General features: G+C 37.2%; 1 protein-coding gene across 7 annotated transcripts in view; it reads right to left on the bottom strand.

Annotated features, from left to right (window-relative positions):
- Positions 1 to 26701, bottom strand: part of BIRC6 (baculoviral IAP repeat containing 6) — a 186514-nt gene that overhangs the window by 127637 nt on the left and 32176 nt on the right. For 5 of the 7 annotated variants that reach the window (XM_074863360.1, XM_074863354.1, XM_074863359.1 and 2 more), the window contains 11 exons: positions 18088 to 18237; positions 13165 to 13390; positions 8700 to 8860; positions 5975 to 6106; positions 4598 to 4729; positions 4163 to 4341; positions 3474 to 3604; positions 2445 to 2606; positions 2204 to 2335; positions 1852 to 1949; positions 485 to 632 (listed from right to left, as the gene is read on the bottom strand). In XM_074863360.1, coding sequence (XP_074719461.1) covers positions 485 to 632; positions 1852 to 1949; positions 2204 to 2335; positions 2445 to 2606; positions 3474 to 3604; positions 4163 to 4341; positions 4598 to 4729; positions 5975 to 6106; positions 8700 to 8860; positions 13165 to 13390; positions 18088 to 18237 — 1651 coding nt within the window. The remainder of the gene's footprint in view (positions 1 to 484; positions 633 to 1851; positions 1950 to 2203; positions 2336 to 2444; positions 2607 to 3473; positions 3605 to 4162; positions 4342 to 4597; positions 4730 to 5974; positions 6107 to 8699; positions 8861 to 13164; positions 13391 to 18087; positions 18238 to 26701) is intronic. The other 2 variants (XM_074863356.1, XM_074863358.1) reach the window with 1 other exon arrangement.

Genomic DNA, 26701 nt, shown 5'->3' with positions numbered 1-26701 from the left:
TTGATATACAATTTATACGAAGAACCTGCATTCCCAGTAGATTACTCCAGGTCTCTACACTTAGAATCCAGCCTTCAGTAGCAATATGTTAAATGTATGGTCAGCTTACAGAGAGACTACAATTTTGTGTAGCAATACGCAGAACTTGAACTATTCTGTATATCTGATTCCCTCTCATACTCAAAATAGGACTTACACTAAAAATCATAAATACTACTTAAGGATTGCACAGACTTCAAACATTACATACACATTTGCTGATTTAAAGTGCACTGTAAATTGCAAGGTAGCTATTAAATTCACCTTTAACTTTGCACAAGTTAAAAGTATTTTCCAGAACTGTATCAAATTAACGCTTGCTCAAACAAATGGCAAAATGCATCTTTTTTTAAACAGCTAACCTTTTTCAGAACACCAGAGGATGGCATTAGATAGTCTGTATGTTTGTTTTTACTAAGTTTACAACAACCACATTTCTAAGTACCTTGTTTGAAGTAATGCTTCCATAGGTGTTAGGCGATCCTGCAGCTGTCGGGACACAGCAGTTAGCAACGATGCGCAAGCTGTACTACATCCTGCCAAATCTTCATCCTTTACGTAATTCAGCAATACAAAATACCAATACACAGATCCTGCATTAAAAAAATAATTAATTTCAGGTGAAACATGGTGTGAATTTTCCATCAGAAAGCATACTTTGAAGCACAATCAATGGAAGTGATAAATGAAGTATCTAATGGTTACCAAGTATAGACTAGGCAGCGTTCTCCCCCTCCCCTTTTTTTGAGAGACTTCAGTTTTGAATCATTCTGTAATCATCCGTGTCCACAAGTACTTCAAATTCTCTTATCAACTAATTCATAATTGAACAAAAAAAAGGTTCCCAAGAGACAGCTTCGCACATACTTCTTCCATTGCTTCTGCTCACTGCTTCTACCGAGCACAACAATCAAAATGCTCTTGATACGCTAAGGTGCTAGGATATGGTTCCAATCACTTCAGAGCCAAGGCTTACTCTAGATTCAGCTCTTCCTATCCTGTTATTCTCTGGTTTTGGCTGCTGTCTCCTTAATTTGCTAGAAGTACTGTTTACTTACAGTGCTGGGAGCACAGTGCAGTGGTTCTGTACAAAAACACAAACCTCAGCTTCCTCCTCCTCCCCCTGCTATGCATTCCATACCCTCAATAGCAGTGTGTTAAATGTTTCCACCTGGGTGGTAGCATAAGGATTTTGGACTGCAAACTAATTTCCCTGAAAGACCCCTTGATCATGTCAAGGTAGAAGCAATTCAAGAATGTCATACTGTGAAAAACACAAAGGAGGTCTTGCCACCTCAAATATGAGTGCTAAAGTCATCTTCCCATTCTATTTGGTACACAAAAGGCTTCAACAAGGTACTAAGATACCATTACTCTTAGAAGGAATTTAATTTAGTTAAAAACTTCCTTTTGATGCAGAAGTAACAGAAGTGGATTGCTAGTTGGACATCATTTGGATATCCAGGCTCTCTGGAACAAATCTCCTAACTTTCAAAAGTAACAGATAATCCTGACTCTCACTTATGTCAACAGTATCTGTGATTGCTGAACACCTTTGAGAATTATTGGAAAGCTTACTTAAGCTCTCCTAAAAATGTCAGTGCCTTAGCACTCTGTTTTAAACAAGCGAATTTGCTTAAAATTCCATCATCTACAAATACATGCTTCATACTTAGATACCACCTGACCAGAACACTCCAAGAAGCAGTTTGTACTAACTGAACAATTACCTAACTCTTACTAGAGTCCAACAAAATGTGCCAAATAACAAATGTACTGTGTATTTTATGACAACAAATACTGTGTACATACCACCGGTTGCAGCAGCAGGCAAAAGAGGCATATTGTCAAGTAAAGCTTTTAGAAGAACTGATCCAAACCCCTGCTGACTTGGGTCACACCTGCCATTGCTACAAAGACAGACATAGACACTTAAACATTTAATGAAGTTAAGAATGAAACACAAAATCTCCACCAGAAGATGAAGCTCAAAGACTGATGTTCTTTGCAGTCATACCCTAACACATTTTTCCTCAACATACAATCTTCCAGGTCTTGATGCTTTATAAATTAAATGTTAAAAATAACACGTGTACAATTCAGACTGCATGCAGAAACTCCCAATATATATAAATATATAAAAATGTGTATAATTAACACTGACCTGATGCATAGTGCAAGAAATCGTGCACATTTGTGAGCTATGCTCCGCCCAGCTTCAAAGAAGCAAACACGTATAATGTCAGAGACACATTTACGTGTTTTAGAAAGCAAGCTGTCATTTCCTTCCTTTGAGCTGTAAAAACAAGTTGCATACTTTAGAGAATCAAATAAAACTTTACTTTTTTTAACACAACTGATACTAAGAAATAGCCATGCTAATTTAAACACAATTTCTCTCTTACCTGCCAGGTCCATTTGAATACACTCCGGCCAGCCAACAAAGCGTGTCTAGTACAAGACTCTGAGCATGTTCTGTAGTCAGACCATCATCTGTCTTCTTGCAAAGAGTGGTGAGCAGCTTCTCATGGAACTCTGAAAACTGTAACATGGCACACCGTTGAACTCTAGGGAGGAGGGGAAGGAAATAAAAAAACCAGAATTATCCAATATGGCCATTCTCCCATTAAAGTGTCCCTCCAGCTTTGTATCCTGTCTTAGAAGCAGCAAAAAAAGAGACGCCTAGATAAGAGTAAAACTAGTGCACAAGCTTATACGATACTTTCCGTGCACACATTCCTAATCTTCCTGTTTTCTGCTCACAGAACTTCCCAGGTTACTGTATATTTAGTAACCATCAGGGATTTTTTCTTTCCCCCTCGAACTTCTATACCTAAACAAACTTTCATCTTCTACAACACTCTTTGGCAACCGTTTACACATACCTCTTTGCAGCCTCTTTGACATCTCTAAGCCCATTACAGCCAGTGCCACCATTCTGGAGTGGCAGTTAGCAATAAAAATTAAACACTATATTATTTGTATTTAATTGTGTAGTACCAGTCCATAGAGACTTTAACCAGTTTTTTAAGTAACCATTTCTTAGTTAAATTTGACTCTAAACTTTTTCACAAATAATACACTCTGCTGTAAGAAACAAGACAAGTGAAAACAGAAAGGAAAGATGCTTCCTTTAAAAAAAAAATCTGTCCAAATAGTTTATCTAATTTACCAAGAAAACTTATTTATATTTATCCTTTTCAAGTCAGGCAAATAATCAGTCAACATACAATTTCATGCATGGTGTTATTCTACCACAACTTGCACAGCACAGTGCCCTCCAACTCATAATTTACAGGATTTTGCATATAAAATACGTTTATGAAATGACAACTTGAAACAGTGGTTTGACCTGAACTATTTTGAGAACTAAAAATTTTATGAGAAGTGTAACTAAAGCTAATATTTTTTATAATTAAGAAACACCTACTAACCTTTCCTTTGAAATGGAAGTTTTTTTAAATCTTCGAATTGTCACAGAGACTTCTTGAAGTAAGTCACAGCCTCTCAGATTATCTGATTTTCTTGAAGAATTAGTGGGTTCAATTTTGGTAGATGGCTTTTCCTGATTTTTTTTTTGAAAAAAAAATATTTCATAAATCGCATTGTTTTTGACGGCTTCATTGTTCAGTGAAATGCATACAGTTCAGTAAAATCTCTCACTCAGTTTGAGCACTGTATTAAAATAGAGTACTTATATTCACTAATTGCTTTAATACAGAACATCGAATTTAACAGTGTTCTCTAATTTATTATGTTCTAACCATTCTAATAATGTCCACAAGATGTACATCATATCTATCATCCAATCTTACAATGATCATGAGTAAAATACACACACACATATGAGAATCTTCATGGAGGATGAGGTCTATCAACTACTGAAAACGTTCACAGAAACAGAAGTTTCAAAAACAAGTGCTCAGAATGGGAAAGTGCCAGAACAGACCTTTTCAACTAAACTTGCACAGAAGAAACAACTTAGAGACAACACAGTGTCAACTGTTAGAAAAGTAATTTTTAATGGATCTTCAGTCTCCTAACAGCTGTTTCATTTTCAGATTATGTAAATCATACCATTTCTACAGCTTTAACACAGATGTCCTTCTTGGCTATTCATTACCTTGCCTGCTGCAACTTTTGCCAACAGTGAAGCAAGAGAATGGCCCTTGTTAGTCTGAGGTTTTAGAGACGGTATTCTAACAACTGGTCTAATGCCACCATTGCAGATTTCTTCTGTTCCTCTGTCATTCACTGCTTTAACATGAATTAAAAATGAGCGGTACTTGCCACCAGCCATGCCTAAAAGTGGAAAAAAGAAGGGGGCGGGGGGGGCGGGGGGGAATTTGCATAGTTTACTAGGGCAAGTTGTAAACAGATTTCACCTTCACAGATACAATGTACAAGCAGAGCTCAACTACATTAATTACAGTACTTCAGCATCAGTTTGAAAAGGTAACTCACTATTGTGTTCTACAGCAATGTGAAAATAAATACAAACCAAAGTCTGACTACAGAAGTATGAGATGCACTTCAGTCATGCATACTTCATGTTTACCTTTAACAAGCTTTGGACTTGTTAGTGTCAACATTCCAGCATGTCCTGATAGATCAAGTCCGGTAGCCAGCCATACTGGACCACAAAGTATATCTTCCTTGTGTTCCTCCAGAAATGGACACAATCTAAGACCTTAAAAAACATGAGTAACATGGACCTGAATTACTCATAATTAAGTCAGAAAATCTGATCATTTACATGGGTTCAAAATACACCATGTCAAACTCTGATCACTAAATACATATAAACTCTATATCGAAAAAACTAACAATTACTTGAGGTTCGCTTTTAGCCACTTTCCAGTGAAATCAATAAAGGTAAATGACAGTTTTCAAAGAATTTTCAGTTATATGGATAATATGTACATTAATGGGTTCAGAGCCACAAAATACAAACTGATAAAATGATAAGCCAAAATATTTTGATCCACAACTCTCACTGGGTCTTTTCTGAAACAGGCCAGAACCGTTTAAAAAAAACTCAAAACAGCAAAGACTGATTTGTTTCTCCTGTGGTATATTGAAATTATTCAAATTATCATTCACTCATCTGCTGCTTCTTTCTCAGCATGAAACACCTCCTTCCAGCACTTTTTCTTTTATCACCCCTTTGATCCCTCCCCTCATCCTTTGCAACACCTTTCTTGGAGTCATAGAACAGTTTGGGTTGGAAAGGGTCTTTAAAGTCATGCTCTAGACAAGCCTGATCACGTGAAAGAAAATAAGGTATAAAGTAAGACTGTTGAAAGGAACAAGAAAAAGAACCAGAGTTCTAGAACTGATTCGCCCCAACTACTGATTTTTAGTCTGCAGCTCTCCTCACTCAGACCCAATCTGATTGCCTTTCAGACTCTCTAACAGATTTTGTGGAAGAGTACTGGTTAACAAAAAAGGTTATAAAACCAGGCACAGCAAATCTGATGTGGCTGAAAGTCAACATGACTAGTTATGAATTCTTTACTAGCGATTTATTATTTTTCTTGATTTACAGCAGCAATCTCTACAAAAGCCAGGTATGAAAAGAAAAATTCTATTAAAACTAGCTAAGGACACCAAGTAAAATACTGCTGGAACAGGGTAAAAGTTATAAAGGTGCCATATCCATCTACTTTATTTCTAAATTTGAATAAACACTAATTTGCTTTTAAGCACCAAATTTCTGCAGTAGTTTTGGGGAGGTTGGGTGGGTGTCTGTGTGCCTGTGTTTCCAACTCATACAGTGACCACACCACTGAGAGAGGCAACACTGAAGAGGGCTGAGAAATTAGTCTATTTTAAATGGCTGAGAAACTTTTGCAAAAATTCCAGTGTATCATTAAAAAAATAAAAAAGCAAGCTCATATTTTAAACAAAGTATAACAACATAAATAAAACTTACATTGTGGCTCTTCTACATCCATATACTGCATTTCTTCATTGAATTCAACCAGTCCTGGTTTTCCATTTCTCTCCACTTCAATATTATGAGCTGGAGATAAAGGAAACGTGATCTGTCTATCTACTGCTGCTTCTGGAAATAAAAATATTAGCAAGATTTCATAAACATTGCTTAAGGCTCACAGAAAACAGAAGCAGTAGTTTTCACAGCAAATTTATCAGCTTTCTGCCCAAAACACTATTTCTAATTTAAGAACCACAAATATACAAACTCATGTTTTTCATATTAGGATTGCAATTGAAGTTGCAGCAAACAGTTAAACAAATATTTCTTTGAATGACCTGTAAACAGCCTGCTTTGCTTTAACGCTGCCCAAATTATTTTCTCCTAATAATCAACTGCAGATTACTCCTAAGTAATTAGATTCCAGTATTGAAAGTTTGATAATTTAAACTGAAAATAACTGGATTGCTCCTGCTGAACATCAGATGTTGTTTTGATAATACTTAAGTACAGCTCTTTTTTCAATTAAATGGTTCTCATGAATCACAGATGAAGACGACATGCAAGCAAATGAACAAGAAGCGTATACAGTAAAATAACTGCCATCAAAAACATTAGTTCCAAACCAGAATAATTAGGTCTCTGGCCTTCCCGTTATTACACACTACATATTTAACTGATTCCAGGGTTCCTACACATCCTCCTTAAGTCTCATTATCTTGAAATTTCAGTTCATTTCTCCCCCTTGGAAGGAGACAAGGGGAGGCAGTTGTGGAGTTAACTGAACTTCAGTCTGAAGATTTTATACATTTTCAAGAGCCACCAAACAATCCTGAATATTACTTCTCTCTGGGATTGGAACATTTTGGTTAATATCCGGCAGAGATACACATTTTCTACATTTGCTCTCCCTTATAATGAAATCATTAGTAGCCTATTACTTCATTCATAGTGCATAGAAAAAAGGCAAATGTCATTAAAGGTCTTTTTCCAAAACCCTAGAAATTGAAAAAGGGTAGGAAACAACTGCAATGCAATAACACTTAAGAGGATGATGGTTAGTTGAGGCTCCCCAATCCTACTGAATCAAAGAAAAAACCTTGCAAAGGTTGCCTCGCAGGCACTCTCACATCCCCCAGCCTTTTCCAGACTGCCTGTGTAAACCCTGGCCCTCCATTCCATGCTTTCTCCACCCTATCCGTAACAGAAAAAAAGCAAAATCCACTACATCACATGTAGGGAAGTGAAACGTCACTTTCTGGAACAACTCTGTCACCAGTATGTTGTACTGTAAAGCATTCACAGAAAGCTCTGGCAATCTGTTTCACAGCCAAATCAAATGTCTCCAAGTATTATCAATTTATGGAACTGTTTGCTCTGAAATATTTAAAACTGAAACAGTAAGGAAAATGGTTTAGCCTTTTTTCTGTTTTGGTTCACAGGTGAAGATTTTCAGATTAATTCTGACATCCAGACGTGTCAATGGACTGAATTCTAAAATCCATGCTTTAAACAAAGCAGGTTCCATTCAGAAAAGCAATATGGGCCATCTGTCCCATTTTTTGCTTTGATAGAACAAAATTCTGCTATGTGTTAAAATTAAGCTTTTACTTCAAGCATTAAACAAAGGAAGAACCTGTAAGAACACCTGTTGACTGCTGTCCTGTAGTCACAGCTAGCACTTCTGTTAAAACTCATAAACCACCTTGTATCCTAAAAGAATATGCTGTTCTCCAACAATATTACTATGCTAGAATATTTTGTTCTTGGATAACCACCAGTTTATAGGATTTCTTTAAGAAGCATCTCCAGCACACTTTTTTTCTTGTTAAACACTGGGGGATGCTACAGAGTGAGAAGTTGTATGAAAGCATGTCAATGAATGAATGTCAATGTATGCCTGTATGCCTTCTCAAAATTTACAGCTCTGTTACCCTTGTTTAACTGTGCAGCTCTTAGCATTTAAAAAAAATTGAACAAAAAAAAAAAGAGCTTTTATAGTTGTGCTTGCTGTTCTACCCAACACATTTCATATCCAGCAGCCAATTTACTAATATCCGACAGCAACATTTCCCTGAAATACCAAGTTCCTAGAAGCTTTTCAAAAAGAGGTGGTCAGATAAAGATAACTAATTAATGCCTCAATAAAAGGAAGTGCTGCATGTAATATCTTCCATCCCTAGCAGACAGGGCAGCTTAGTTAATGAGCCAGATGATGAGAGAACTCCCAAGGAAGCCAGGTTTTATCTACTGCCATCAAAAAAAGCCTTGCTATTTTCTCTTATGCATCCAAGAAGCACTGGCAAATAATTTCCTTCTGTGACTTGGAATAATTATATATTTTTAAAATATATCAAGAACATTAAGAGCACCATTTGTTTCATCAGTCAATCCCGAGGATGATTTACACTTGACAACATTTTTTTAAATCACTGTAGGATTCAAGCAGTACAGAATAATAATTCAGTTCAACCTTTTTGAGCTATGCACTTTTATTTGTATAGAATTCAGGATTTTGAAACTGTTCACCCAGTTTACTTCCCCAATTTACATTCAAACATCGTAAGTGAAAACAGACTACGATGCCAAGACATTGAATAAAATAGAAATAAGTAAACTGAAGTATTTATACAATTTCAAGCAATTCTTCTAATATACATCACAGAGAATAATGAGTTTGAGAAAATAAATAATCTGAAAGATATCTTAAGTTCTTTCTTACCATTGACTTTCCCTAAGCCTGGAGCTTTATTTTTCAGTAAAGTCACTTGAATCTGGGGAATGTTTGTGATGTTTGAATTCAAAACAAATTTGAAGTCCACATGTCCAACCATACAGGCTTTTGGTAGAACCAGTTCAAAGACATGCTCATCCCAGCTGTTGCTGTCAGGAAAAAAGACGACAATGACCCAGTGTTAAGAGAAAAATCAGATCAAGCAGGCAGCATTACCCAGTGCATTCTCCATCTATGCACACTTCCTTTAACAAGAAGAAAAACTTAATTTGCGTTAGTTGACATCCACATGAATTTCTGAAGTGAAAGTCTTTCAAGCTGCAGTTAAGCACATTCATTTTGTGAAAAACATGTTAAAAGCCAAATGATAAGAGAGGGCAAATCAATGTTCAGATAAAAGTAGCAGTGAAAAGATTCCCTATGACCTTCATTACAGTACTGTTTTCATATTACTATAAATACCAGTTACTCATTTCTAAAAAAAAAAAAAAATGAGGGGGAAAAAAAACCCACACTAAAAAAGGATCTACCAATCAGTGAAGCGTATGATAGTAACTACCTTGCAATCTCTTAAATTGGCCTTCTCCACTGGTTAGTGTTATAATATGTGACTTTCCAGTGTCACAACAGCCACATCCAGGAGACTCAAAATACTACTTTCAATTATTTTTTTAAATACATTTGATAATTTATACAGGATGCGAAGTGAGTCTTACCAGGTGCACACTCAGAAGCCTGTGCTGTGCAAAATGGGTGCTGCTTTCTTTTAATGAGTCATATTTTTCTTTTGAAACCAACTTTGGTTTACACTGGAAGTGTAAACTTGAGATAATAAGTACCCCTCAGTGATCAGCTCCATAGTTTGATACACTAAGGTTTGCAAAAAATAGTTCAAACCAACGAGCAATTCAAATAAAACTATTCATGTGTTGTCACATTTGTATACATTTTTAAAACTGCACCTCCTAATCTTCTCAATTTATCCGTAAATAATTTTTTAAAATGTAGTAACTTTGATAGTCTGTGCTTATTTAATCGTATAACTAAGAACACTAAGAAACTGAGTATGATGCTATAAATATTGGTTAGATTTTTTCCTAACATCCAAATTACAAAAAGGTATTTTAAATCAAATAATATGCTGCACAGTGAGTATTACGCAGAAAACCATTTTAAAATAGATTAAGGATTGATACAAAGCTACTTAATTCTTTGCATTTTTTACAGTAGTATCTCTGAAGGCCATACCTCCCCCAAGCAAGTATATTAATACACTTATGACAGATTCCAGGTATTCATAATGAAAACAACTCCTCAAGTTTCCAAAACAAGCAACATAGAAAAGCAGTGATTTTGGGAGGAAAGATGGACAGAAGCAGAAGATGGACAGAAGAGAGCTTGTGGTTATGATTTAGGAAGCAACAGTGAAGAATTTTTAGCTAACTGTACAAATAACTCAGTTAAATAAAATATAATGAAAATTTATCCTGCAACTCCAGGGGAAAAAAACCTGTTAGCACATGTAACACTAAAAACTTAGAATCACTCATGCCTTTCCTCTGGCTCAGAGAATGTGTAGGTCAGTGCAAAACAGGGAGAAGTTTGGGGATGGTTTTATGTCTGAGTATTTCTATAGGTGTCATGCAAAGCATGGAGTGAATGAGACAATCAAAGGAGTAAGCCTTCTGAAAGACTAAGTAATATTCTGCTCATCCAGTTTAAGTTAAAAGATCTGGTACAAACCCAGAAATTAATAACAAACCAGTTTGTCTGCAGTAGTCTTTTGTAGTCTATATGCTGCATACGACACATACTGCTGTACCAAATTACAACTGTTATTTGTCTACCCCAGAAATCTGTTTTTGACAGAATTCAGCAGCAGATGCCCCAAAGGAAGTTTTAAGTATCTCTCATTAAGCATGGAATAATGATCCTCTATGAAGGTCTCACCTTAATCCAACAGTGAAGAGATCTTCTTACACCTGTGGCAATGAACTTAATCTATTTCTGTGATGAGTTAAAAACTCCCCTTTAAACAGTTTTTTAATTTCTCATAGCTCTGTTTAAGTGCATCCTCTTTATTTGTGTGTAAAGCTTCAAGGAACCAAAGAAATTAATTCACTTCCTTATTATTTTCTCAATATTTTAGCATATCCATCCTAAATATCACTTTTCTCTGATAATCTAACACAAGTTCTTTTAGCAACTTTTCTCACCTTTGAAACTCTTCTAAATCTATAGCGTCTTTTTAAAGAACACACAATCAAGACTGTGTTCTAAATGCAAACATACCATCATTCTCACAACTACAAAATATGTTTCCAACATATTTTTCATTCCCTTTCTAGAACATCTCATCAATATTTGATCTTCCACTACAACTGAACTTTGAGCTGCAAACCCATTTCCAGAGTTTAAACACTGGAAAGCACATCAGTGGGTAGCTTTTCCTTCTTTCACATATTTCCAAATATGTCTGCATAAGATTAATACATAAAATATTTTATATATAAACTTGAGAAAAAGCCAGGAAACTCAGATGTCACTGTTTTATCAAAGCACATTAGGAATTCATGTACTTTTTTTAAAAGGATTAGCCCAATTTAAGATTTCAGTACCACTGAAGGGGAAATACTGATATTCAGATAATTCATAAGGTAAACCAGACTGTTTTTTCTGTTTTCTTCAATACATACGCTTTTTAAAATAACAAAGTAGGATTGAAAGAGCATGAGTGTAATATAATGCCATTCCCTAAAATACATTTACAGGATTATTTCCTTCTATGTATTTGAGAAACAAAAGAATTACCATATCAAATTGCATTACTCATCCATACCGCATCTTGATAAGAATCAGTATGAGACACTCAAAGAAGAGATAAAAGGAACCTCATATTAAGGACCAACAAAATAATCTAGAAATAAAAAGTTTCTTCCCAGATAACTTTTAATTAAGAGCTAACATTGCTCTCAATCTTAAAACTATATTCTACCCTATGAACAAAGGGACTGTAATTTAATAATTTCCTTCATGAGTCATTGAGCAGCTGTCAAAGATTTCCAGTACTAAACCAAAACTTTTAACTTTACCCCTTTACATTCCTGTTCTACTTTGCAGCAGGCATAATTCTTTTCCTCCAATGAAACAATATTCATAAGCTAATGTTCTACCTATCACCTTCCAATTAACAGCTATTACCCTCACCGTTTGCTTCCTTCTATTTTCATATTGGTAGCTTTTTACTTTTCAACTGTTGCTGAGCACACTGGATAATCAGTATTTTTAACTGCAAGTTATTTCACAATGAACCGCCTCCTTTCCACTTGTTACATACAGAATATTTTACTCACACAAAGCAAAACCCCAAGATAAAGGTTTTAAAGCCTATAACGCACTGCAAGTTTTTAACCATAGCTTATGAACACTTAATTAAAGCAAAATTCAGCTCATGTTAGATGTCAGCCCTGGAAACACCTGCAACTACTACCTTCCAGACCTGTTTTCCCAGCTGGAATGCTTCATTATCACATGCTAGCTTTCACTTATTTATATGACAAGGTTTTTTTCCCCACATATGATCTCTAGCTCCCCTAGCATCCTTTGGCTATTTCACTGTTTCCACTGTATGGGCATTTAGTTTCTACATTACTATCCAAATCTTATATATCAGTAGGACAGATGTGTGACAGCCTGACCCAAAAGATACGTAGTGCCTTATTACACACAGTCCCTTAAAACAACTCAACTTATACCTATATTTTGTTTCTCCAAGCATTTTCAGGCAGCAACACTGCTGTTCTAGTCTTTAGGATTCCAGAGGAATTCCAAGTTCTCATGCCACGTGTAAAAAATTAAGTACTATACATACCAAGTCGGTGCAGTTCATTTTAATGAAAATACTGCCTAAATTTTAGCACACCTTAAGTAAATGTCTTGCATATAAAGATTTAACTTGACATGAGCAGACATAAATCCAGATTCTATCTTCACATCTTAAAATAAGTTACAATACAATTTCATTTAGGACAACTAATTAGTCATACTGGCACCTGCAACTTGTATTTTCTGATTAAAATATGTACTAAGAATGTGTGTATGCATAAGAAGGGTGAAACAGACTTTTAAAGAAACAATCAAGAATATCTGAAATTCTGGCGAACATGCTTCTCTAATTACATAATGAAATGGCAATATTTGGAAAACAAAAATATACAAATTCAAAACTTGACTTCTCAATTTGTTTCACGGTCCACTAAAACAAACCTGGCAACCTCACAGAGGCCTATAATGCAAACTACCAAACAGGGATTATTATCCTTGAATTTACAGGCTCTTAAACTTGCACACAACTTAAAAACAATTATATTGCATGAAACTGGTGATTATAGCAGCCATATGAACTAGTTAAGCAACATACACGTAAGTCTTTCTGCACTGTTACCCCACCTACCTGTCTGTCTGCAACTTCCAAGTTCGAGTATGCTGAGCTGCATCCCCATGGTGCTGCTGGTGCAAATGTTGAGGATGCCGCCTTTGCTGCTGCTCTTGCTGGACTTCTACCCAACAGGGAGGGACAGTGGCTGAAAAACGTGGCGTCAAGGTCTCAAAACGGGTCAGTTCCACCAGGGATGTCAGTGTTTCAAGGGTAAACGGCTGGTCCACCAAAAGATCAACTCCTGAATAGTTATGGAACATACATTAATTACTACATAGATATTTTTTCCAGAACATCCTACAGTTTGAAATATATACGAACTGCTACAGGTAAGATTAACTACATGTTTTATGAAGTTTCTAAAAAACAACAACAGAAAAAAACCCACACAGAAAAAACCCACTCAAAAAACCTCCCCCAAACAAAAAAACCCAAACACAACCACCAAACAACTCTACCCTTAAGCCAGTATCCTTTGAAGGCAGCTCATTTGGAGTAAGTTTTCTAAGCACTAAGAGCTCTGAGCAAGATGTCTGGGATTCAACCAGAAGCATCAGGAAAAAATAATTAGCCAGCTATAATTTGATGAAGTAAAGCTGATTTAAACATTTTTTTAATACCTTTATTGACTCAGATAAAAGTACCTTTTTTTTTTTTTTAATATTTCATGAAAACAGACGAAAGAAATTACTACACAATTGCAACGTTTTTATCACTGTTTAAAACATTACTTTGGCACCTGCTTATCAATATAGACTTGTTCTATAGTGAATTAAAGGAATGTTTTGGAAGGCTCCCAATTTAGCTTAAAAGAGGGATAAGTGAAAAATAAACAAGCTTTACGCAATGCACTTAAAAGACACTGGGCCTCAACAAGTATTTTTAATTCTTGTCTTCATACTCAAGTCTTGTCCTGAGGAAAGGAGGATATTAATTGAAGAAGTACTGAAAATTAAAATATCACAGAGAGACAAACTCCTAAAGAAACATTCCAAAGGGACTCTAAAAATAATAAGGTTTCCTCAGACAAAAAAAAAAATATTGAAAACTTGAGGGAATTAAGATGTACAATGTCAATTTTCTTACATTTTGAGCATTTTCCCTTAAAAATACATTTTGGAGAAAATCTTTTACTTGTAAAGAAATCATGATTTTTGAAAAGAGAAAAGTTTGCTACCTGATTACTACTGTCACCACCCTGCAGTGGGAGCAATATTAAATACACCAACACAAATACCATCCCCAAAGTGAAATCTGAACCTAAAGACTATCTTGCAAAGCAAGCCACGTTGAAACCAGAAACCAGCTTGAGAGTAGAAAGGCACATGCAATTCTTCCCAAAAAGTGGAGAACCTCAAGATACCCACATTTATGGCAAAAAATTCACTCTCATTAAAACAACTATGATTTCTGCTTTTCAGTCTAGGAGGCAGGGAAATGCTGAAGAGATTACAAATAACAAATGTTTTAAAAATTTAATTTCAATACTACAAACACCTTTTTTTTTTTTTTTTACTGCCAAATGTGAACCTCATTAGCACATTGAGAAGTGAGATCATAGCTCAAACTATGCAACAATTCTATCTTTGAGTAGACTGGATTTCTTCTGCTTCATTCTCCCTCCTCCTCCAACAGAAACAATTACAAATTCAGACTATTACACGTGGTTGCTCCGAATGTGGTATCAACCCCTAAAATTGAAAAATGGAGACCTTAACTTTCCAGTGCTGTCAAGTATACTTGGCTTCTTTTGCAAAATTACACGATTTTTTGTTATATTGTAATAGTGAGTTACGACAAGCTGAAGTTCTAACAGCAAACTTGAAAAAAGGTTTTGAACTGGTCAAGAAAACTAACATTCTTTTTCAATTAGCTTCTAAAAAAAGCAGTATTTCAAATCACTGCACCACAAAAAACCCTCTGCTCCTTAAAAGAAAATATTAATTTTAACCTAATCTAAGATTTACAACTCAGTAAGGTTAACATATTTCCTTCTAAAACAACACAATTTAAAATGTATCCAAGCTGTAAATGCAGGCTAAAAAATAAAGTTTAAGAAATGCATTACAGAATGTCAACAACAGAGAAAAACAAACACATGAACAAACCCCACAATATATATGAACAATATATGGACAAAAGCTTGTGCTTGTTGCTGTGGCTTCTATCCTGACTACACTATGTTTTAGCTACAGTTTCAAAGAACACCAAAGTGATTTCATAAAACCACCCTGCTGCTGCCTGCTGTTAGCTGTGAGATACACAGATCAAGACTTCATGCTCAGCAAGATCCACCTAGCTCATTTCTCCAAACAGAAAGCTTTCTGTTGAGCTATGTCTCTATCTGCTAAGACAAAAGTGGAAGAAAACATTTTTTCTGCTGTTTTGTACTTTGATTAAAAAAGAAGCAACACTGATGTACAAATGTTGGGGGCAATGTCTGATCATGATCCATACACATGCTGACAACCTCATTACTTAGAAAATGTTTGCACAGTCCTAGCAATCATTCGCACATTATAGGCTAAGAATCCAGTATTATTGACTTTATTATCTTTAACCCGGATAGCTCAGACTAAGAGCTCTGCAACCACCATTTGGTTTCAACCTTCCCTCCAGCCCCCTCATTTCAGCACTGGCTTCCTATGACACTTAAGCTCCTCTCACAGCTTTTAGTGGCTCAGTTCGATGCCACAGCAAAACAGTACTCAATTTATCTGACCATTACTGTGTATCCAACTACTCTTTGGAAACCATTACAGACTCATATCAAGCAAAACTACACTCTGAATTACAGGACTACTTAAAGGAGGACCTGCAGCTTGTGCACAATCTAAAGATACAGCTACTGTGAAGTGTCTACATAAGTAAATCCCTTTCTTGTTTGAATAAGCCATATTTGAGCCTATACTGAAAACTGGATGGGAAGGAAAACAAGAAAAAACCCCAAACAAACAAACAAAAAAAAAACCCAGAAAAAATTGCTCCATTGCAGTACTGGCAGAATTTAAACAGTAACGATCATCAAAATTACCATTTGATTGGAAGTCACTTAAATCTGCTGATAAGCTACTGTACAGGGAAAGCATCTATTGAAGCACATATATGTCCTGGATATTCATATTCTCTTTATTGCTTTCTTTGCCATTAGCAAAAGAAGAAAGGTGCAGAAGAAAGCCACAGACTTCTTTCCCTCACATATGTACAATGGTTTATTACCTAGCGTTTTTCAAACTTCAGGAATGGCTCCTTTGGTGAAAAAGAGGAGCAGGAGAAATTCAGTCCTCAAAGTAAAGACAGCAACTGCTGTACCGCTGCTTACAGACAATCTTATGACAAAAGGCATCTTTTCCTTCCCTCTTTTGATCATGTCTTGTGGAGTAAAATCAGGGGTCATACAAACACAGCACAACACAACTTAAAGTGTTACAAGGCTGGCAGCAAGCAGGGGTTTGGGGAGAAAGATGGCAAGTAGCCTGTTGTCAACAAAGATGCCATGATCCAAAATGGTCCCTGTACTGCCACTCAGTCCTCTCCCAGCTGTTTTCATCCTTTGCAGCTGCAGGCAAAGACACCCTCTACCACACACATGCACAAAATTAACATCACTTCTCTGAACTAGTCAGAGCTACATGAATGGTTTATTTCCATTGTATCATTGTTTTACCTTCATGCTTTATATGATTTATTCTTGTATTTTAGATTCTAGCTCATCTATCCCCAGTATATCCCTATTTCTGTCCAACAGACACGATCAAAACCTCCAAACTCCAATCCAACTAAAATAATTATGCTTTGTGTCTCTATCTTCAACAATTTCAGGTTAAAACAAAATTAAAAACGTAATAGTTTTACAGCCCTCTCATAAACAATTCCCTTTAAAACACAAAGCAAGACTATATATAGAGAGACAGACTTTAAAAACCTCAGCATGACTCAAATCTTTCTCAGGCTTAACCAGCAAAATTAGATTTGTTGTTAAGTTTTAGTTACAAGATATCTACTCTAAAGCATCTTTGATAAGGGCTGAGAAAAGATCAATAGACCCATACAGGATCTCCCATAACCTATATACTTACTGTTCTCTCTTACAAGTAGGAGGAGCCCCTCACATTTTTCCCCTTCTACCTGACTACAAAAGGAACAACCCTCTCACCCAACTCCTTATTTTACCTAAGGGGGCCAGGATACTACAAAAGGCACCAGACTGGTGGCAGGACTGGTATATGAGAACTGTAGTAAAGACAAGACCTAAATATGATGTTTAGGATAAAAACAGAATTTGGACAATTAGAAACAATTATTTCTTACTGTCCAAGGGCAGACCACTTTCCAGAAAGGAAACTAGTAGGTAAATGACAGCAGCATTTGAGCACAGTTCAAACCAGACTAACTGCTAAAAACAAAAATTCAAGAGTTCACATCAAAAGCTTAATTTATCAACAGCAACTGCACTGCTTGAAGTATAGAGAGCATTAATGTCACTGTATGCAACAATACCTGTTGAAGACATGTTTTGTACAGTTTTATTAAGTAGAGCTGTACAGCTTCTGCATGAAACGTTAAGCCAATTTTACATAATGAACATATGATTTTACTTCCAAATAAAGAGCTCAAGCCTATTTAAATAATGAGGGAAGCTCACTGTCTGCACAATTGCCTGTTTTTCCCTGTCTCCCACACTTAAAATAACATCTAAAGATTGGAAAAACAATCAATTATACAAAAGTGTTGCTTCTTTTAAAATCAGGAACTGCTAAATTGTTATGCTTGTACATAACCAGGGATAGACATACAGCAACTACAGAATTCCAACTTCGGGCAGCAAAAAAAGTATAAAGCAGCATGCTATTAAAGAACTCAAAATCATCTTAATACACAACTTCCAAAAATTACAAAAGCATTTTTACTTACAATACATTTAAACGTGCAATTTACCTGTAATGCCTGGACTAGAAGGGTTAGATAAGGGCTTGGTGCCTTCTGATGACTGTTCTACACTTTTGGAAAGGGATCCATCTACAAGTATATCAGCTTCATCTATGTCATCACAGGTCCCTCCAATCTGAAGGAAATGAAGTTCTCCACCTAAAATTGTCACAGACAACAAAAGAAGAAAGTTTAGACAGGTATACAGCTAAACTCAACTCACAAGACAGGCTTGCAGTTGAAGTGCTACACAAGTATGACAGTAATTATGCAGGACCTGAAACCAGTAAGATTATACAGGAATACTCACTTTGCTTTACTACTACAAATTTTTTCAGGGTAAATGCAAAAAAGAACTACAAAAATACTGACTGCAGTTGTGAATGGCATCAAAGGAAAAAAAAAATAGGGGGGGGGGGAATTAAAAGGTAATTAACTAAAGAAACTTCAATAGAAACACAAAATCATAACCATTATGACACTTTCCATAATCCAAATTATGCTTTTAATCAGAAAATATTCCATCATGTCAACTGAAGGCCTACACTACCTCATTTGTACAGGTTGCATATATTTCCTTTTAAGGTTCAATATTTGAGAACCAAAAAAAACACTTCACCACTGAACTCTCCTAACTAAGGGACTCTTCACATTATTTCATCAAACCTGGAATTACAACACTGATCAGGTCAACAGTCAAAAGAGCAAGTCCAACATTTTCTATGGACACAGTGTTTTGATGGAAACTTGAAATCATTCAAAGAAGTTGCCCATTATTTACCATTACAGATATACATAGATTAATTCTGTCATTCACAAAGAAGTCACAGAGAAGGAATGCTCAATTTTACATAAGGTTGGAGGGAGGGGAAGAGTTGTTAACAGTTTCAGAAGATACAAAAATCCTAATCAGGAGGATTTAGAGAGGAAAATCCTACATTAGGCCTTCCATAGTTTTCCTGAAAATTGATTACAGACTGTCCTTCAGCATGTGACTAATGTAATGACAAACCCTGTTATACAAATTATCCAGGTAATCTGAAACAAGCAAACTTGAGATAATACACATAATAAAAACCCAAGGTAAAAGCATAATCAGCAGGTACATGTTCTGCACTGTGAGTGGTAAAGGGAAGCAAAACAGAGAGCAGTAGAGAGGCACAATGAGGCAGACAGCAAGCATGTGAGACACACAGAGAGAAGACACATGAGAGGCACAGAGAGAGCTGGTATAGGTTTCTCTTCCTGACATCAATAAGAAAGGCCCGACAACAAATAGCTTAATAAAAGAGCTTTTTTAACAAGACAGAACAAAAGAAGGAAAATAATAGCTCAAATGACCAAAAAGGAAGAACCTCTCCATGGACAGGATCTGTGCAGTGTGCTGTGGGAAAACCTACCCAGGGTCTGGGTGATGGTGCATGAAAGGTGCTGCGCCCTCCCAGCATCTGAAGGGACGTGAGGTTTTCTAACTATCTATATTTGTCTTATTATTCTATCCCATTAAACATCTATTTCATTAAGCCATTAAGCCATTTCTTGGTGGGGCCTTTCTCATCAAGGTCCAATAAGAAGCCTGTACCACCCCTCTCTCAGCTCCAGACCACCTACCCTCAGTGCAGAACAGTACATCCCAAGTAGATCCCAAGAGTGGAGGGGAAAAAAAATAGTTCTAGCAAATAACGCTTACAAGTTTCCTTGAAATCAAACAGCCCACAAATACGTAATTTTCCTCAAAGAAAGAGAATTTGGGACACATTAAAAACCACAGACCTTGACAGCTTCATTTGGTAATAAGCCAAACCTCAGACTGTTTCCTGTTCTTTTTACTGCTCAAAGATCAATGATCAGAGTGATCTCAACAATCAAAACCAAATAATCTCCTGTCCTGGAAATAAAGTACGCCCTCATGCAATGGGAAGCTCAGCATACTGACTTGCACCATCTGCCAGTTTTATGGCTCACAGCAGGAGAAACGCTGAAGAACTTCCGAAAGTTCTGGGTTTTTCTAAGGGGAATTTATGCCAACGTCTCACTTATTCTGTAGCTGGTTGGGTAGGGTTTGGTTTTAAAGTCAATCTGGTGAAATGTTCAGTATCCTGAACACATCCTGCACTCTGGCAGGAGTCTGGAAGAGTGACACAATTGTTGACAGCAAATCACAACACAAGCACATAGTTAAACAATACCCAAATAGTTAAAGGAATTAAGAAAACAAAACCATACCACAGGAAACTATCCACTGGAGAACTTACAGTCCTCCTTGTCTCACCACTGGGCTGTAGAGAAAGGGTTAGTTCTAAATATTCTAGTTCAGAACACTTGAAAATGTCCTGAAGAAAGCTTCCCCAAAACCTCACTCCAACAGAATTTACACTATTCTTGGAGATTTCAGCTGTAAAATTCCATCCAGCTTATGAAAAAATAGAATGCAATTGAATAGGGACAAGTGAAAGTTACTATGCCTAGCAAGAAATAATTAAATGCACTATTACGGGATGAAGAAAAATCAGCTAGCCAGCAGTTCTGTAAAAGAGGCTCTTCTGAGTCAGAAGATAAACCTGATTCAATTTCCTGCTCAAAAGTGCAAACATCCCACTATGTATACGCACACATGGTATGTACAGACTCCAGAGCTGCTAAGGAATCCTTCTGTTCCATTCAAAGACATCTGCAGGATTACTGTGCCTGCTTTTGGGTATCTCATCAAGAAACATGTGGACTGACTTGAGCAGGTCTTTTGGAGGGGAGAATAAGGGTGTTTTTTTCTTTCAAGGCCCCTGATGAAAGCTTAAAAAGGACTGAAGATATTCAGCTTAAGAAAATAAATGTTTGGAGGAGGCCAGTACCTAAATAAACTCTGTCTAATAAACTCTGTCTCCCCCCTTTTTGAAGCAATATAATATCCATGTTCATAAAGAATAGTAATGACTCCAATCAGCAAAGATAGTACAGGCTAAACACTAGGGGAAAAAAAAAATCATCAAGGACAGCATGCAGTAGAAGAAGTTTCATGAGTAAGTTGTTAAATCTTCATGCTGAAGATCTTCAAAAACAGGCTGATCAGTACTCCTGAATGGGTAAGTATAATTGATCCTGACTTGAAGATGATCTCTTAGCATCACTTCCAACACTAATTCTGATGTGGAAAAAAACTTGACCTCTCCCCAGTCCCATTAGACCCCATTGCCTATGAAGGCACAAAATTGAAAACACTAAATTGATTCCTGAACTTCAAATACACCAGTACGCAAGGCTGACAATGCCTGATGACATGAAAGAGACAAACAAGATAGCCAAACAAAACCAGCAAAAAGCTGAGAGAGTAAGTAATACACTACATACAACTCAAGAGCAAGAAATCTGTTGTAATTGAAAGGTACAAGATTTGAGGGAATCAGTTCTCAAATGTATGAAAGCGCCATCCAGTTCTGCCAGGCTTGCAATAACAATATCAGCATGGACAACTCACTTTCGACATGCTAAACTCCAGTCTGAAAAAACAATTTCTCCAAAAAAAGTGAGTGACTAGAAAGCTTGTTATAATGCAATACTGCAGGCAAGAATTTAGGAGCATTATGTATCTAGAAAAGAACATTAAAAAAAAAATAATCACAAAACAGACACCTAAAGAAAAAAGTGCTTATAAATGAAAGTGTAAAACAATCAGTAAGATACAAATGTACAAGATGGGTTACATCCAGTGTTCATGATCTTCTTTTACCACTTTCAACTTTGACTAATTCAGAACCAGACAATAACCAAAATAAGTGATCCAATATGATCTAGGAATCACTATGTGAGAGAAGCTGATTATCAAACTTCTATTAGAGCTGGGTCTTTTTGTCTGTTGACTCTGAAGCAATATAGGCAGAAGACAGAACTGCTAGAATGAAAGAGCACTAGAGTTCTTTCTGATGAAGAAAACCAGTAGAAAACCCTCTATTTTTCCTCTCCCATTTTTCCTGAACTACTTCCAAATAATAATTAAACTGAAAATATAACTAAATGAATTTAGGGAATTACTGAAGAACCACTTCTTAAAAATCAAATTTACTTTTCGTTGAGAATTTTTTTGCTAGATGCAATGCAAAGACAAATACTAGCATTTTCAACAGGATTCAACAGGGAAATGATTTACTGTAAAACCTTCACTCAATACAGACATTCAAAAGTTAGATTTGTGAAATAATTAGATTGCAAATTTCAGGTAAACACAATCCAAGAATGCTTCATTCACTAGAAGGAACTTAAGCACTTAAACAGATCTTACAGATTTTAACACCTACTTAATCAGACAGTCTGGCAGGGAAATACCTGCTTCACCACAACACCATGAACATTTCCACTTCTGGTAGCATTTGTCTGAAATGCCACCTCACTTTCCTACTTGATAATATTTCTTCAGAGAGCTTCAGACACTTAAGTTCCTAACTTGACAAGGGAGAATATCAGTAGCAGTGCAAGAACGCTATGCAATGATCTTCTTAAAAATACTCCCAAAACCACAAGTATGCATTCAAAACTGTCAAAACAAAATACAAGCAGAGATTTGCACCTTTATGTTAGATAAAAAAGGAACATTTCAGACACATCAATTTTTCCTCCTTGTTCCATATTCTGAAACAAAGTTCAACAAAATTGCCTGAATGGTAAACACAGCTAAGCAGCTAAACTACGGAAACAATCCAAAACAAACCCAACAAAAGAAAAAAATAGAACGTATGCTGTGGACTGTTTTCTTAAATAATTTTTGGTAGGGCTGTAATTTAAAAAAAGAAATATAATTCAACGAAAATTGAGATATAAAGAGGGTGGTGACAACTGTAGCTCTGGAAATTTATGCATCTAAAACAAACTATATCTGATTCTCTTACACACCAGATAACAGGTTTCGAAGAATATCAAAAGACCATGTTACGGCTGTAACTCTATTCAAAAACAATACCTGTCAGCCTACTGCATACATTTATAATAATTTCCTTATTTTGGATGTTATAAAAGCAAGACTTAAGCTGTTTTATATTAATGACACAAGACAAAACATTTTAAAGCCCCATATAGAAAAACAGACTGGTTTGGGTCAGAAGGGACCTTAAAGATCATCTAGTTCCAACCCCCCTGCCATGGGCAGGGACACCTTCCACTAGACCAGGTTGCTCAAAGCCCCGTCCAACCTGGCCTCGAACACTTCCAGGGAGGGGGCAGGCACAACTTCTCTGGGAAAACTGTTCCAGTGTCTCACCACCCTCACAGTAAAGAATTTCTTCCTCATATCTAATCTAAATCTATCCTCTGTCAGTTTAAAACCGTTACCCTCATCCTATCACTACACTCCCTGATAAAGAGTCCCTCCCCACCTTTCCTGCAGCCCCCCTTTAAGTATTGGAAGGCCACTAGAAGGTCTCCCCAGAGCCTTCTCCTCTCTGGGCTGAACAACCCCAACTCTCTCAGCCTGTCCCCATAGGGAAGGTGCACCAGCCCCCTGATCATCTTTGTGGCCTCCTCTGGACTCACTCAAGCAGGTCCATGTCCTTCTTATGCTGGGGTCCCCAGAGCAGGACACAGGACTCCAGGTGCAGTCTCACAAGAGCGGAGTAGAGGGGGAGAATCGCCTCCCTTGACCTGCTGCCCACACTTCTCTTGATGCAGCCCAGGATATGGTTGGCTTTCTGGGCTGCGAGTGCACATTGCTGGCCCATAGTCAGTTTTCCATCCACTAATACTCCCAAGTCCTTCTCTGCAGGGCTGCTTTCAATACACTCATCGCCCAGCCTGTATTTGTGCATGGGATTGCCCCGACCCATGTGCAGGACCTTGCATTTAGCCTTGTTGAACTTCATGAGGTTGGTACAGGCCCACCTCTCAAGCCTGTCCAGGTCCCTCTGGATGACATCCCTTCCCTCCAGTGTGTCACCCACACCACACAGCTTGGTGTGGTCGGCAAACCTGCTGAGGGTGCACTCAATCCCACTGCCCATGTGTCCAACAAAGATGTTAAACTGCGCTGGTCCCAGCACCAACCCCTGAGGAACGTCACTCGTCCCTGCTCTCCACTTGGACATGGAGCCACTGACCGCAACTCTTTGAGTGTGACCATCCAGCCAATTCCTTACCCACCAAGTGGTCCATCTGTCAAATACACGTCTCTCCCATTTAGAGACAAGGATGTCGTGCGGGACAGTGTCAAATGCTTTGCACAACTCCAGGTAGATGACGTCAGTTGCTCTTCCCTTCTCCACCAACACTGTAACCCCATTGTAGAAGGCCACCAAATTTGTCAGGCACGATTTGCCCCTAGTGAAGCCATGTTGGCTGTCACCAATCACCTCCTTATTTTCCATGCACTCTAGCATAATTTCCAGGAGGATCTGCTCCATGATCTTGCCAGGCACAGAGCTGAGACTGACTGGCCTGGAGTTCCCCAGGTCTTCTTTTTTTCCCTTTTTAAAAATGGGGGTTACGTTTCCCCTTTTCCAGTCAGTGGGAACTTCACCAGACTGCCACGACTTCTCAAATATGATGGACAGTGGCTTAGCCACTTCATCTGCCAGTTCCCTCAGGACCCACAGGTGCATCTCATCAGGTCCCATGGACTTGTGCACCTTCAGGTTCCTTAGATGGTCTTGAATCTGATCTTCTCCTACAGTGGGCAGTTATTCATTCCTCCAGTCCCTGTCTTTGCCTTCTGCAGCTTGGGCAGTGTGGCTGAAGCCCTTGCTGGTGAGGACTGAGGCAAAAAAGTCATGAGTCCCTCAGCCTTCTCAATATCCTGGGTAACCAGGTCTCCTGTTTCCTTCCAGAAAGGGCCCACATTTTTCCTATTCTTCCTTTGATCACTGACATACCTATAGAAGCTTTTCTTGTTGCCCTTGACATCCCTGGCCAGATTTAATTCTGCCAGGGCTTTGGCTTTCCTAACCTGACCCCTGGCTGCTCGGACAATTTCTCTGTGTTCCTCCCAGGCTACCTGTCCTTGCTTCCACCCTCTGTAGGCTTGCTTTTTGTGTTTTGAGTTTGTCCAGGAGCTCCTTGTTCATCCACGCAGGTCTCCAGGCATTTCTGCCTGACGTCCTCTTTGTTGGGACGCATTGCTCCTGAGCTTGGAGGAGGTGATCCTTGAATACTAACCAGCTTTTTTGGGTCCCTCTTCCCTCCGGGGCTTTATCCCATGTTACTCTGCCAAGCAGATCCCTGAAGAGGCCAAAATGATAACAAAGCACTACTAAGGGGGATATTAACTACAGTCTCCCTTGACTAAAGGGAAGAGAAGAAAGCAGAATACAAAGAGACTAAAGTCCACCATGTTTGCTTAACAGAACTGGAACCAAGAGTGTAGTTGCACACTTCCCCCCAGAGGTCAGCTCCAGGTAATCCCTGAAGAAACAGAACTACCTGAAGCTGACACTGAGAGATAACATTTTGAAGTGGAATAAGAATAATTATTCCCAACTCACAAAGATGAATGATGTCAAATGCAGGTCTAAAACATCTTTACATAAAACCACTCAAAACCTGAAACACCCATTCACATAAAGGTTTCTTTTCAGTTATATCTTAAAGGCAGCTATGGGAAAAATTATATGATCTACTAACAGAAATAATATGTCAACAAGCAGAAGCAGTAGAAAAAAAAAAGGCTATTCTGCATCCAAAACTTCTGGACATTAAAGTACCTCTTTGACTACTCCCACCATCCAAGTAAGCAGGGAACAACATATTCCTCAGCTTATATTTTTGAATAGTTTTCCAACACCATCCAAGCATTTCCGATGCATGTAGGTTTCAAGTCTTCTACTCAGCAGTTTCACTTATGTCTTTGCACTAGAAGCTACTTGCTAGAAGGATTAATGTTGAATACATCAGTGAATCTAGTTATTCTACTTTCAATACATATATTCCTAATGCTGTCAGGCTGCAGGCACCATTCCATATGTGGCAGTAATTACAGAGGAGCAAACACCTGAAACTGATTTTGGAAGAAGCCTAAGAAAATTGCATTTAAGAAAAAGTAATAATATTTTCAGCCACCTAGCAGATAAGCAAGCAATTTTACCAACTTAGAGAAGAAAGATTAAAAGATGATTACAATTCGACACAAAAATTACGCAAAAGCTATTCCTTACACCAAGTTATTCAAATGTGCAATAAGATGTAAGATAAATATAAGTTAAGCTTTTTGATTTGCTTTTTCTTTTAGTATTCCTGAATTTTATGCAGTACAGTTATTTATAAACATTTAAGATCAAGACACTCTTTACAAAGCTTCATATTTTGGCATAAACATTAGGACTCTCAGGCTTCATATGTATCTAGTATCAGACACTGAAATCCAGACTTCTAATGGACATTGGTCCCTTAATTTCTCAAAAGCGAGAAAAGTTATACCAGGAGAAGTGACTGAAATGTTAAAATAGGAATAGAAATTGAAAGCTTCTAAAGACATATAAACAATGAAAATAATGAATTCTGAAGTTCACTGTAATTTGGATGCAGTGCAGAAAATCAAATTCCAAATAGAGGTGCAGTAGGTGTAAATGAAAGATAAAAATAATCAATCGATAAAAAAAAAAATAAGAGTTATCAAAGTACTATATTCAAAAGAGGAAACTTGAGGGCAGAG

Source organism: Strix uralensis, chromosome 3, assembly GCF_047716275.1.
Source record: "Strix uralensis isolate ZFMK-TIS-50842 chromosome 3, bStrUra1, whole genome shotgun sequence".
NCBI classification, from domain to species: Eukaryota; Metazoa; Chordata; class Aves; order Strigiformes; family Strigidae; genus Strix; species Strix uralensis.
The sequence above is the reverse complement of the archived record's forward strand: the minus strand, read 5'-3'. Positions and strand labels throughout refer to the sequence as shown.